This window comes from Phocoena sinus, chromosome 15 (assembly GCF_008692025.1).
Source record: "Phocoena sinus isolate mPhoSin1 chromosome 15, mPhoSin1.pri, whole genome shotgun sequence".
Taxonomy (NCBI): domain Eukaryota; kingdom Metazoa; phylum Chordata; class Mammalia; order Artiodactyla; family Phocoenidae; genus Phocoena; species Phocoena sinus.
Genome location: NC_045777.1, coordinates 81536152 through 81551054, shown reverse-complemented (window position 1 = coordinate 81551054; position 14903 = coordinate 81536152). Strand labels below are relative to the sequence as shown.

Sequence of the window (14903 nt, the reverse complement as noted above, 5' to 3'; positions counted from 1 at the left end):
CACTAGTAACTGAAACAGAACCTTAGAGTCATAAGATGCCAGAAGTTTGGACATATTTATCAGTTTAAAAATTATATATTAAAATTTACCACTTATTTATTATACACATTAAGATGTAATGGATGAATTTATGGTGAAATAAATGTTTTTAAGTATTTTATTGGTTAACAGTACAAAAAACACTTTTTGCTCTAAAAGAAACGTTGTACTGAGCAAAGTGAGAAATATTTTTATCGCGATTGCACCTCTCCTACCGTCTTGTTGTGGCTTCTTCTTTGTCTTTGGATGTAGGATATCTTTTTTGGTAGGTTCCAGCATTTTTTTGTCAGTGGTTGTTTTGCAGTTGTGATTTTGGTGTTTTCGTAAGAAGAGGTGAGCTCACGTCTTTCTACTCCTCCTGTTTTGAGAAACAATTTTAAAATCATGGCTTAACATTTTCTGAAGTTCTAGTTGAAAGTTCATTAAAAACTCTCAAAATAAACTGACCTTCATAACTGAAAAGAGTATGTCTCAAACATATGTAAATCCAAATAGAATAGGTGCTTCTTTGGCTGCATTTATTACTTTTTAAAGAAATGAGTCAAAACCCACTGAGATTCTTCATTTGGAAGACTTGTCAACAGGTCAGAAAATGATTTCCAAGCTCAAATAACAGCATTCTTAAAGGGGGTACATACTGTTTGAGACCACAAAACCACTACATCCTGTAGCACATAAGTTGCAGTTGGTCATAATCTTGAATTTGCCTCTATGACCTTAGGATACTGATCTTGTTAGAGGTGAACCATGGCATGAGGATCCCAGTGAGGGTACCAGTGTCACTTAAAAATACAATGAAGTTAACATTTTATTACTGTTATCTTTAAAAATTAGAAATACTAATTTTTCCTGCATGACGCCAGTGGATATTTTGTACCATGTGCAGTGCAAATGCCCCACCTTGACAACTACAGCTCTGAAGCGTTTTGTGCCACTAAGCCCTGTGCTGGCAGAGGCAGGGCTGTGGGCTTCATGAGCAGCAACACCAGCTGGTCAGGCCCAGGCCAGGATGGAGCCATAGCTGAGGCCAGTTCCGGCAGGAGAGGTGGAGGCCTCTGCACAGGCTGAACCTTCCCCATGTTGATAGCTGACAGCAAGGAATGCTTTTCAGGGAACTGGCATTGCTGTGCGTGGCCTGTTAATCTTACTGTTGAATCATTGCTTTTAAATCATGTAAAATATTTTTCAGTAAGACTTTTTCTTCCCTTGTGACCATGAGCTCTGCCAGAAGGTGAGTTGTTGTTCTCTCCTAAATTATAAAGTGAACAGGGTTTTTCCAGATTGCTGAGAAAAGTCTTCAGCTAAGTGACACTTAAAGTCTTCACTTTGTCCTTTGAACTGCAGTCAACACTGACCCTGGGGGTTACAGGATGAAAGAAGAATTTGTGCTTGGATGACATGAGAGGTTGCGGGGGTGAGGTATTTTCACATGAAAACATTTTGAAGTCTTACTTGAGCTCTATAGTTCCTTCCCAGGGGATAGGGTGGAACATTGCGATCCTGGAAAGGGTCCACAGAACAAGTCACTCTTTAGCACAGATTCACTGAAAACCCTGTGTGTTTAGTTGGGATGGCTGAGAAATAGGCACTGAAGAGTGTGGTTAGGAAGAAGCAGAGAAACAGTGAGAAAACCAGCAAACTCACCAAAGATGAACCTGTGAACCTCAGGAAACTAGAGAACAGGAGCCCAGAATCCTGGGGAAACCTGAAGGAAAATATATTTAATTCAGCAGATTAGACCCAGTGATGGGGCTGAGTGTGCAGTAGAAGCTGAAAAGTAAAGCATCTTGTGTTGGTGCTGTAGCCGCTCACATCAGGAGGGGGAGGCATCCCGATCTGGGAACTCAGCACAGGTTCTCTGCTGATGTGGCAGGGGCTGCTGGCTTTTGTGACAAAAACCTTGTAATTCAATTTAAATTTTCCACTGGGAGAAGCAGCTCGGCATGGTTGTTAATAGTGTGGGTTCTGGAGCTACAGTTTTTGTTCACTGTGTACTGCTAGCCTTGTGATGCTGAACAGAGTTTCCTCTTAAGGTGATTGTTGTGAGTGATTCACATATATTAGCTTCATAGTTACAAATTTAGCATGTCGTGTATACTCAGATATTATCTTCTATTTATATTGTTTTGATGCAGGAACTTAAGTGGCTTATTACGCACATATAAAATAGATGTAAAAATAAATGAGTTTCATGCTACAAACTCAAATGAGGAATGTCTCGTATAAAAGAATGGTCACCAGGATTCACTGAGAGAGGGCTTGAGCCAGTCATGAGCAGAGTGCTGCACCTATGCTAAAATCCTCTCAGTTACACTCAAGTGGAGTGTGGTCCCCTGGTGGGCTATTCCTGCTTTACCTAATATTGAAGAGCTGTGAAATCCTGGCACCAGTTCAAAGCCTCAAGGGCCTAATTCTAGAGACTGACCACAAGGGCCGTTTTCTCTGCAGCAGGACTTGGGCTGTGGCTGCAGGGATTTCACCAAGAAATGTTAGAGCAGGAGGTGGCCATTAACCAGACCTGTGTTGTCTAACCTGTACCTCAAGGCAAAAGAGGAAAGAGGCCAACAATGATGAATACAGGGCTCATGTAGTTAGATTTAATGACCTTTTGTGTCTCCAGAGCTCAAAATTCTGGATACTGTTCAGGAATAGCCAAGAAACTGAGAAAGGATGAGTACCTTCAATATCAAAATGTAAAAGCATTCTACTTAGGACCATTTGATAGTGACACAGGAATAATCAAAACAATGGATAGATTAGGAAGGAGAATCCAGAAGTAGACCCATTTGTGAGAATTTATGATTAAGACACCAAGAGACTGAGGGAATTTGACCAAGATGGAGTAGGAAGATGCTGAATTCACCTCCTCTCATGGGTACACCAAAATTATAACTAGAGAACAACTGTTGGTGAAAAAGACTGGAATCTACCAGAAAAGATCTGCAACTAAAGATATTAAAAAGGAACCACAAGATGGGTAAGAGAGGCAGAGTTGGAGTATAGTCAAGACCTACACCGCCGGAGCAGGCAACCCTCAAACACAAAAGTAATTACAGTTGCAGAGGTTGTCCCCAAGGAGCAAGGGCTCAGAGGCCCACATCAGGCTCCCCAGCCATTGGGAAAATGAGCCCCCCAGAACGGCTTGGAAGGCTGGCGGGGCTTACTTTGGGGAGAGCCAGAGGGCTGTGGGAAAGAGAGACTCCACTCTTAAGGGGTACACCCAGGGACTCAGGGCAGAAGCAGTAATTTGAAAGGAGCCTGAGTCAGAGCCACGTGCGATCTTGGAGAGTCTCCCGGAGAGGCAGGAGGCAACGCAACTGGAGTTCATCCTGGGGACCTAGATGCTGGCAGCAGCCATTCTGGGGAGCTGCTTCTGCCACAAGGACCCTGGTGCTGGTAAGTACCATTTTGGAATCCTCCCTCCAGTTCGTTAGCCTTGGGACCTAGCCCCACCACTGCTCCTCACACCCAAGAGCCTGTAGGCACCAGTTCGGGGATATCTCAGGCCAAGCAACTAGCCAGGGCTCAGGGGGTCCTGGGGCTGGTACCCGTCTGCTGCTGGTATGTTGGCTGGGTCCTGACATAACAAACTGCAGGGCTGGGGTGGTTCTGGGGTTGGTGTCTGCCCACTGGTGGGCCAGATTGGGGTCTAGGGTAGCCCCACCCACCAGCAAGAAGGTTTCCTTAAGACCCTCTGAGCTCACAGCCAGTGTCCACTGGGGGGCACAGGACCTGACTTCACCTCATACACTAAACCCAGGACCCAGCTCCACCCACCAGTTGGCAAGCACCAGTCCCAAGACACCCTGGGCCCTGAGTCCACGTACTAGTGAGCTGGCACTAGGCTGAGGACCAACCTCACATCAGTGAGCATTCACTAGCCCCACCTACTAGCAGGTAGATATTAGCCGTAGACCACAGCATGCCATGGCAGGACCTAGGCCACCCATCAGCAGGCAGGTAGGCACCAGCCCTAGCATCCCACAGACCCTGGCCCTGCCCACAGGCAGGTCAACTTCAGCTCTGGGACACCTTGCGCCTCTTAGCCAGAGAACCCAGGATCTAGCACCACCCAGCTAGGCAGCTGACACCAACATCAGGATTCCTGGGGCCCCCTGGGGTTCTGCAACCGGCTGCCTTGTGACCCGGCCCCAACTAGTTGATGGGCTCTGTGCAAGGCAGGGTCTAGAAGCCAACTGGACTGGGGGCCGGCTCTGCCTACCAGACTGCCCATGGTAATTAGCCACAACAGCCCACATACGGGGCACCCCTAGAGCATGTAGCCCTGGTGACCAGAGGGGAGTGCACTGCTGGGATGTATAGGATGTCTCCTACAAAACGCCACTTTTCCAAGGTCAGGGAATGTAACCAATCTAGCAGTTACATAGAAATAAAAACAGATCAGGCAGGATGAGGTGACAGAGGAACATGTTTTAAGTGAAGGAAAAAGATAAAGCCCCAGAAGAAGAACTAAGTGAAGTGGAGGTGGTAGGCAATTTATTCAATAAAAAGTTGAAGGTAACAATTGTAAAGATGATCAGAGAAATTCAGAGAAGAATGGATGAACAGAGTGAGGAGTTAGAAGTTTTTAAGAAAGAATATACAAAGAGGAATGAAATAGAGATGAATTTAATAACTGAATTGAAAGATACACCAGAAAGAACAGTAGATTAAAGTGATAACAGAGGAATGGATCCGTGAGCTGGAAGACAGTAGTGGCAATTGCTGCAGAAGAATAAAAAGAAGTGAGGACAGTACAACTGGACCACACTAACACTCACTGTATAGAGGTCCCAGAACAGAAGGAGAAGAGAGAGAGAAAGGGGCAGGAAACATATTTGAAGAGAGAATGGTGGAAAACTTGCATAATCTGGGAAAGAAAACAGACATTCAGGTCCAGGAAGCACAGAGTCCCAAACAGGATCAACCCAAAGAGGATGACACCAAGACACATTGTAATTAAAATGGCAAAAATTAGACAATGTTAAAAGCACTAAGGGAAAAGGAACAAGGTACATACAAGGGAATTCCCATAAGGCTATCAGCTGACTTTTCAGCAGAAACTGCAGGCCAGAAGGGAGTGGCATGATATGGTGATGAAAGGGAAAAACCTACAACTAAGAATACCTGGCAAGGTTTTCATTCAGATTTGATGGAGGGATCGAAAGTTTTATAGACAAGCAAAAGCTGAAAGAGTTCAGCACCACCAAACCAGCATTACAAGAAATGTTAAAGGGACTTGCCTAAGCAAAAAAAAAAAAAAAAAACCCACTACTAGAGACATGAAAATTACAAAAAGAAAAAGCTCGTTGGTAAAGGCAAATACACAGGAAAGGTAGTAAGTTAACCACATACAAGCTATTAGGAAGGTTAAAAGGCAAAAGTAGTACAATCATGTATGCTCACGATAAGTAGTTAAAGGGTACACAACAAAAAGATATTAAAATGCATTTGAAATCAAGAGATCAGCAACTTAATCACATATATAGATTGCTATATGTAAACCTCATGGTAATAACAAACCAAAAATCTGTAATAGATACACAAAAAATAGAAAGGAATTCAAACATAACACTAAAGATAGTCATCAATTCACAAAGGAATAGGACAAAAGAAGAAGGAACAAAAGAACTACAAAAACAACCAGAAGACGATTAAGAAAGTGGCAATAAGTGCATAGCTATCAGTAATTACTTTAAATGTAAATGGACTAAATGCTGTAATCAAATGACATACAGTGGCTGAATGGATACAAAAATAATACCCGTATATATGCTGCCTATAAGAGACTCACTTCAGATCTAAAGACACATAAAGTGAGGGAATGGAAAAAAGTATTCCATGCAAATGAAAATCAGAAGAAAGCTGGGGTAGCAATACTTGTATCAGACAAAACAGGCTTTACAATAAAGGCTGAACAAGAGATAAGAACATTACATAATGATCAAGGGATCAATCCAATAACAATGAATAAAAATATATATGCATAGAACACCTAAATACATAAAGCAAATATTAACAGACATAAAGGGGAAAATTGACAGTAACAGTAATAGTATGGGACTTTAACACTCATATCAATGGACAGATCATCTAGAGAGAAAATCAGGGAATCACTGGACCAAATGGACTTTATATATATATTACATTCCATTCAGAAGCAGGAGAATACACATTCTTTTCAAGTGCACATGGAACATTCACCTGGTTAGATCACATGCTAGGCCACAAGACAAGTCTCAGCAAATTTTTGAAAATTGAAGTCATATCAAGTATTTTTTCCAACCACAATGCCATGAGACTAGAAATCAACTACAGGAAAAAAAAAACCCTGCAAAAAGCACAAACACATGGTGGCTAAACAAATGCTACTAAATAACCAATAGGTCAATGAAAAAAATCAAAGAGAAAATTAAAAAGTACCTGGAGACAAATGGAAATGAAAACACAACAATCCAAAATCTATGGGACATGGCAAAAGCAGTTCTTAGCGGGAAGTTTATAGTGATGTAAGCCTACCTTAGGAAACAAATATCAAACAACCTGACCTAACACCTAAAACTACAAAAAGAAGAATAAAACTCAAAGTTGGTATAAGGAAAGAAATCATAAAGAGCAGAAATAAATGAAATAAAGATTTAAAAAGCAATAGAAAAGATCAGTGAAGTTAAAACCTGGTTCTTTGAAAAGATAAAATTGATAAACCTTTAGCCTGACTCATCAAGGAAAAAAGATTGCCCAAATCAATAAAATGAGAAACAAAAATGGAAAAGTTATAACCAACGCCACAGAGGTACAAAGGATTATTAAAAGTTACTAGACAGCTATATGCCAATAAAATGGACAACCTAAAAGAAATGGACAAGTTCCTAGAAATGTACAATCTCTCAAGACTGAACCAGGAAGAAATAGAAAATATGAACAGACCAATGATCACTAATGAAATTGAATCAGTAATTTAAAATTAACTCCCAACAAACAAAAGACCAAGACCAAGTGACTTCACAGGTGACTTCTACCAAACATTTAGAGAAGAGTTAACACCTATCCTTCTCAAACTATTCCAAAAAATTTGCAGAGAAAGCAATGCTTCTGAACTCATTCTATGAAGCCAGCATCACCCTGATACCAAAAGCAAAGATATCACAAAAGAAGAAAGAAAAGTATAGGCCAATATCACTGATGAACATAGATCCAAAGATCCTCAACCAAATACTAGCAAATCAAATCCAACAATACATTAAAAGGATTATACACCATGATCAAATGGGGTTTATCCCAGGGATGCAAGGATGGGTCAGTATCTACAAATCAATGTGTTACATCACATTAACAAATTAAAGCATAAAAATCATATAATCGTCTTAATAGATGCAGAAAAAGCTTTTGACAAAATTCAACATCCATTTATGATAAAAACTCTCCACAATGGGTATAAGAATATACTTTGATATAATGCCATATATGATAAGCCCACAAATAACATCACTGTCAACAGTGAAAAGCTGAAAGCACTTCCTCTAAGATCAGAAACAAGACAAGGATGCCCACTGTCACCACTTTTATTCAACAATAGTATTGGAAGTTCTTGCCACAATAATCAGAAAAGAAAAATAAATAAAAACACCAAAATTGGAAAGGAAGAAGTAAAATTGTCACCGTTTGCAGATGGCATGATTAATGATTTTCTATATGTAGAAAATCCTACAGGTGCCACCAAAAATCTAGAACTCGTCAAATTCAGTAAAGATGCAGGATACAAAATTAAAATACAGAAATCTGCTGCATTTCTCTACACTAACAACAAACTATCAGAAAGAGAAATTAAGGAAATAATCCCATTTGTAGTCATATCAAAAGAATAAAATTCCTAGGAATAAATCTATCTCAGGAGATAAAAAACCTGTACTTGGAAAACTAAGACACTGCTGAAAGAAATTGATTGAAAACAACACAAACAGATGGAAAGATATACCGTGTTCATGGGTTGGAAGAATACTATTAAAATGATCATACTACCCAAGGCAATCTATAAGGTCAGTGCAATCCCAATCAAAATATTAATGACATTTTTTTTCACAGAACTAGAACAAATAATTCTAAAATCTGTATGGAAACACAAAGACCCCAAATAGCCAAAACAATCTTGAGAAAGAAGAACAAAGCTGGATGTATCACGCTCTGTGATTTCAGACTATACTACAAAACTACAGTAATCAAAATGGTATGGTACTGGCACAAAAACATTCACATTGATCAACAGAAAAGAAGAGAGAGCTCAGAAATAGACCCATACATTTACAGTCAATTAATATATGACAAAGGAGGCAAGAATATACAGTGGGGAAAAAACAGTCTCTTCAATAAGTGGTTCTGGGAAAGCTGGACAGCTATATGTAAAAGAATGAGATTAGACCACTTTCTCACACCATACAAAAATAAACTCAAAATGGATTAAAGATCTAAACATAAGATCAGAAACCATAAAGCTAGAAGGAAACACAGAACACTCTTTGATATAAATCATAGCAATGTATTTTTAAAATCTTTTGCCAAGGGCCAAGGAAATAAAAGTAAAAATAAACAAGTGGGACTTACTTAAATTTAAAAGCTTTTGCACAGCAAAAAATACCATTGACAAAACAGAAGAACAACTTACTGAATGGGAGAAAATATTTGCAAATTATATGATTGATAAGGGGTTAATACCCAAAATTTATAAACAGCTTGTATAACTCAATACTTTAAAAAAATATTTATTTATTTGGCTGTGCCAGGTCTCAGTTGCAGCACGCGGGATCTTCATTGCCACGTGCAAGATCTTCGTTGTGGCATACGGGATCTTTCAGTTGCGGCATCCGGGATCTAGTTCCCTAGCCAGGGATCGAACCCAGGCTCCCTGCATTGGGAGCACAGAGTCTTAACCACTGGACCACTAGGGAAGTCCCATAACTCAATATTTTTTTAAAAAAAACAATTAAAAAATGAGCAGAAGACCTGAATAGACATTTTTCCAAAGAAGACAAATATTGGCCAACAGGCACATGAAGAGATGCTCAACATCACTAATCATCAGAGAAATTCAAATAAAAACCACGATGAGTTACCACCTCACACTTTTCAGAATGGCTAGCATCAAGAAGACCACAAATAACAAATGTTGGTGAGGAGGTGGAGAAAAGGGAACCATTGTACGCTGTTGTTGGGAAAGTAAATTAGTGCAGCCAATTGGTGGAAACAGTGTGGAGGTTCCTCAAAAAAACTGAAAATAAAACCACCATATGATCCAGCGATTCCACTCCTGGGCATATATCCAAAGAAAATGAAACACTAATTTGAGAAGATGCAAGCGCCCCAATGTTCATAGCAGCATTATTTACAATAGCCAAGATATGGAAGCAACCTAAGTGTCTATCAACAGATGAGTGGATAAATAAGTGTGGTGTACATATATACAATGGAAAACTACTCAGCCATAAAAAAGAATGAAATTTTGCCATTTGCAACAGTGTGGATGGACCTGGAGGGTATTATGTTTAGTGAAATAAGTCAGACGGACTTCCCTGCTGGCACAGTGGTTAAGAATCCGCCTGCCAGTGCAAGGGACATGGGTTTGAGCCCTGGTCCGGGAAGATCCCAGATGCTGCGGAGCAACTAAACCCATGCGCCACAACTACTGAGCCTGCGCTTTGGACCCCGCGAGCCACAACTACTGAGCCCACACGCCACAACTACTGAAGCCCATGCGCCTAGAGCCCGTGCTCCCAACAAGAGAAGCCACCGCAATGAGAAACCTGCAAACCCCAATGAAGAGTAGCCCCCGCTCGCTGCAACTAGAGAAAGCCCGTGCGCAGCAACAAAGACCCAACACAGCCAAAAATAAACAAAGAGAAAGACAAATACTCTATGTTATTACTTATATGTGGAGTCTAAAATATACAACTAGTGAATATAATAGAAAAGAAGCTCTCACAGATATAGAGAACAAACTAGTGGTTCCAAGTGGGAGAGGGAAGTGTGGAGGGGCAAGATAGGGGTGGGGGATTAAGAGGTACAAACTACTATGTATAAAATAAATAAGCTACAACAATCTAGTGTGTAACACAGGGAATATAGCCAATATTTTATAATAATTATAAATGGAATATAACCTGTAAAATTGTGAATCACTGTGTTGTACATCTGAAACTTGTATAATTTTGTACCTTAATTGTACCTCAGTTTAAAAAAAGAGTAAGCCTTCAAGGATTGTACAGCACAGGGAATATAGCCAATATTTTATAATTTTAAGTGGAGTATAATCTACTTAAAAATTTTAATCACTGTGTTGTACACCTGAAACTAGTAACTCAACTATACATCAATAATAATAATAAATTTAAAAGATGGCAAGTGACTATTCAACAAGTAGTTTGAAGGCATTTGGCTGTCTACCTAAATTGTAAAATAATACCACCTCCAAATAAAATTATTCATGGGCTAAAAATAAACCCTCATAAGAGTTAAGCATAAAAAGAAAACTATAAAGTGATTTTTATAATTTGGCCCTCCTAAGCAATACACAAAATCCAGAAACAATAAAAGATTGATAATTTTAACCTTATTGAAAATTAAAATGGGGAGGGAAAAGGGAATGGGCAGGCTGGTGAAAAACAGTAATGTTTTCTACTCTGTGTTTTTTGAATCTTATACAATGAGAACTTACTGGGGACAACGTGGCTTACAAGACTAAAAAAAATGGAAAATTTTGTGAGTAGTTAACTTCGTGCCATGGCTTTTCATTCATCCATTGATCACCCAGTATTGAGCTCCTCTATGTGTACTTGGACTGTGTGGAGGTTAATAAAAGAGCCACCACCTAGGGCCCACTATCTGTGCAATGGTTGTCCAAGAAGGAAAAGCTCACTCAGTTCAGCTTCCTGGCGTGGGTGGGATTTGATCTGACCCTTGCAAACTGGGGAGAAGATAAGGGTCTTCCAGGCTAGGGAGACTGAGGTCGGCAGCCCCACGTGCCCAGCTGCTTGGCACCCACGCTGGGCTGGGCCTCCTTGAAGTGGGTGAGTTCTGCACAGGCCTCCCCTGTGTCAGGAACAGTAGTGGAAGAAGTGGTGAGAGTGGGTCAGAGTCAGGTTTGGAGACTGGCACAGCGAGCCTGAGAGAAGTTCAAAGCGTTGAGAGAATGAATGCTACCTGGGCTGGGAGCAGTGAAGTGACTGGAGGCCCTGCTTATCCAGCCTCTCAGGTGCGGACGGGGTGGTAGAGTTTACTTAAGAGGCTGACTGGCTAACACCACAGGATTAGAAGAGATGCTGAGTCAGGGGCATGTGTGCAGGGCAGGCCTCAGGGGACCACAGCCCTGAGGTGGGGCCACCTCTCAGTTCTCACCACACCCTGGACAGGAGTCCTCAACAGACCCGTGGCTCTAAGCTTGAGCTCACCAAGCTACTCTCACTCCAGATGCAAGCTCAGCACAGGATGAGACAGGACACAAAGCCTTCTGATCACTTGTCACTGCTTACAGCAGCATGCTAGTCAATTTTCATTCTGTAAACGAACATACACAGGAAAGCAATTTACAGCAACACTTTGCGGGGAAAGATGGCTTGTGTCCGAGAGGTGGGAGTGGTAAGAAGAGGTCAGTCAGGTGGTCAGGATGGGAAGCCTTCAGAATTTCCTGATGGGCTGGAGATGCGTGAAGAGTCACAGGTGGCTATGCGCCTTTGGCCTTCGCAGCTAGAAACCAGTTGCCCTCAGCTGTGGGAAGGAAGGCTGCAGATGGGGCAGAGTTCTGTAGGCAAGCCACTGGTCAAGCTGTGCCTGCCCCTTAGGTAGCTCCCCTGCCGGTTCTCCTGCTTACAGGTCTTCTTCTTCCCAAGTTCCACCACTTCCCTACCCCTTAGCTGGGGGTGAGGGGGGTGTCAGAGCCTTCTTCCTAAGGAGAAACCAGGGGGGACCCTCCCTCCCACGGGAAGGACATCTCAGGTCCCCCTGTGGCGTCTCTTCCCTTCCCCCTCCCGCCCTTCCCCAGAGCCTGCCCAGGGTTGGTACCCTAAGGCAGGGCTGGGAAGGGAACCTGAGCCACCAGCCTGCTCACACTAAAGCACAGCCTGGGGACAGGGAAAACCTTGTCACTGTCACTTTAAGTCTCCTGAGGGAGGGGGTCCTTGACCCTGGATTCACCACCCTGAGGAAGACAGAGAAGGAAGTGAGGCAGGTTTGCGGAGAGCACCAAGCAGCGCTCCTAGGGCCCGCTCACACGTAAAAACTTCCTGCGATGAGACCGGAAACACAGGTGCTGTCCCCACCACGGCAGCCCCCCGAGCCTGGGCCAGAGGGGAGCCATGGACAGGCCCCGGGCCCTGGGCCTGCTCTTGGCGCTGCTGACTCTCTGCATCACTGCTGGTGAGTGGGGGCCAGAGAGAGGCAGAGGCCATGGGGATGGGGCAGAGACCCAGGCCTGGGTCCTAGCTCCTGTGCCCATATCCCACAGGGACTCCTGAGGTGTGGGTGCAGGTTCAGATGGAGGCCACCGAGTCCCCGTCCTTCACTGTCCGCTGTGGATTCCTGGGATCTGGCTCTATCTCCCTGGTGACTATAAGCTACGGGGGCCCCGATGGTGCCGGAGGGACCACGCTGGCTGTGTTGCACCCAAAGTTCGGCACCCAGCACTGGAACCCTGCCTGCCGGGCCCACTGGGAAACCAGAACCAGCATCTCCCTCACCTTGGAAGAGTCCGAGGGGAGAAGCTCCAGTCCCAACACCACCTTCTGCTGCAAGTTTACTTCCTTCCCCGAGGGCTCCCAGGAGGCCTGTGGGAACATCTCCCTCAGCCCAGACCAAGGTGGGGCTGATGAGGAGAGGGGGCCCTGGGAGGACAGGGAGGGACTTGGGGGTGCCAGGCACCTAACCGGTATGTCTCTCTCTGTGCACAGGGCTCCCTGCTCCTACTCCAGCCACCATGCTGCGAGCTGACCTGGCTGGGATCTTGGGGGTTTCGGGGGTCCTTCTCTTTGGCTGCGTCTACCTCCTCTACCTCCTGCGTCGGCAAAGGCACTGGTGAGACCCAGCCCCTGCTGATCCAAATCCCCACAGCACTGGGCCAGCCACATGCTTTGCCTCTGACCCTCCTAACTCTCTCCCAGGTCTGTCATGAAGCTTCAGCCACCCAGCCACAGCAGCCCCCAGACACAGAGGAGAGCAAGTGTGAGGATCGGGGGATGGCTTTGGAGAGGGGAATGGAGGGGGCTGGAGGTGGGGAGCCATGAGGTGGAGCCTCACTTGAGCCTCCTTCCCCGTCTCCCCTGCAGGCAGCCGGCCAAGCCTCCCTGACCTCTCTCCACATCCCCTATGCCACCATCAACACCAGCTACTTCAGCCCGGCAACTCTGCACCGGGTCCTTCCACCCCAGCCCCTACCCAGGTGGGCGCTGCTCCCCAGCCAGAGCCCCGTCTCCTGGGCACCCCTGCCGGCCTCCACTCGCAGCAGCTTCATCTCTGTTGAGAACCGACTCTACGCTCAAGCAGAAAAGGGGCCTCTCCACGCCGGCACCGACCTCGTCCCGCTCCCGGACTGTCTGGGGCGCAGAGCCATGGAGGGGCGTTAGGAGTTCGATGAGAGGGACCCCAAGTCCACTCTGCCTTTCTCCTCTCCTGGGCCCCTGGAACCCCCTTCTGCTGGGTGTGTGTCCTGGTGGTCCACTGTCTTTGCACAACTTGTTTTATTCTCAGGCTTCCAGTAAGTGTCTCCACACATACCCCTCCAGGGCCCACTTGCTGTGGATGTGGTCAGCACGAGTGCATGCGTGGGCGCACGTGTATGTATGTGAAGTGACAAAACCCCATCCTGGGTCGTTTCCTGTTTTCAAGTCCCCAGCCCTCCCAGATGAGGTTGATAACTAAACCAACAAGAATGGTTTTTCTGACCTGGGCTTTGGCTGGGCCTTTTTTTCTTTGGGGCGGGTGGTGGTTAAGATGTTAGAAGGGTTTCAACCCCCTGGGATGCAGGGGCCAGGTTAGACCCGGAGGGGGAGGGTGCCTCAGCGTGGGGATCTCTCCTCTGCCTGACAAGGGACAGGGGTGTTCCTGGCCCTGAAGACCTTGCTGAGGGATGCCAAGTGGGAAGACAGGATTGGGGGTCTGGTGGCCCCCAGACAGGATGGCCCATATTCAAATCCCACTATGTCCTAGGACAGCAGCAAGGGCTTCTGGAGCTTCAACCCAGAAAAGTCCCTGGGACAGGGGCTCCCTGAGATGGCCTGGGGGTGGGGCCCTGATGCCCTCCCTCCACAGAGTGGACATTCAGAGGCAGGGGACCCACCTCAGATCTGCCCACAGTGGCTTCTTCCGGCTCCTCTCCTGTTACTAGGGCACCAGGACTACTCCCCACTGGCCAGTCAGGGGGAGGCAGAGGCCCGCTCAGACACAGGGACTGAGCCCATGCTCCCCCGCCCACTCGTCTTCCCATCCGGGAGCAGCCCTCCTGTAAACAGGCCCAGCAGCCTGGGCCTCATCGCACCTTTGCCACATGAGACAACATGATGAGAGAGCTCTGTAAGCTGCAAGGCTCCACAGAACGTGATGGATTCCGGTGACAGGGGGAGGCCTGGGCCTGGAACCAGGCTAAGGCAGCACCCAACCAGGATGAATACTGGGGGGTGTGGGGTGTTGGGGGAGACAGCTGTCGCTCAGCCCCTTCCTTGGTCCTGCATGTGGAAAGTCCCAGGCAGTGCCACCTGCTATCCCAGGAACCATTCCTTCTGCCTGGCTCAGGGAGGGCCTGCCCAGAGGCTATGTTCAACCACAGAATCTTCCAGAAACCCAGCTTACTATTGCAGGCATTGTTCAGACATGGTGCTCTCAGAACC

At 45.2% G+C, this 14903-nt stretch overlaps 1 protein-coding gene across 1 annotated transcript; it reads left to right on the top strand.

Moving 5' to 3' along the window:
- Positions 1 to 10321: 10321 nt before the first annotated feature.
- On the top strand, positions 10322 to 14633 carry PVRIG (PVR related immunoglobulin domain containing). The gene is made up of 5 exons (XM_032605187.1): positions 10322 to 12441; positions 12530 to 12880; positions 12972 to 13095; positions 13182 to 13242; positions 13347 to 14633. The coding sequence occupies exons 1-5, from the start codon at positions 12381 to 12383 to the stop codon at positions 13641 to 13643; spliced, it is 894 nt and encodes a 297-aa protein (XP_032461078.1). The 5' UTR covers positions 10322 to 12380; the 3' UTR covers positions 13644 to 14633.
- The last annotated feature ends 270 nt before the right edge of the window (positions 14634 to 14903 follow it).

Bases quoted from the DNA above. Each gene is read 5' to 3' on its own strand.
- PVRIG (XM_032605187.1), top strand. From the start codon at position 12,381: ATGGACAGGCCCCGGGCCCTGGGCCTGCTCTTGGCGCTGCTGACTCTC. The intron at 12,881-12,971 runs GTGGGGCTGATG...CTCTGTGCACAG, and splicing joins CTCCCTCAGCCCAGACCAAG to GGCTCCCTGCTCCTACTCCA. The intron at 13,096-13,181 runs GTGAGACCCAGC...ACTCTCTCCCAG, and splicing joins CTGCGTCGGCAAAGGCACTG to GTCTGTCATGAAGCTTCAGC.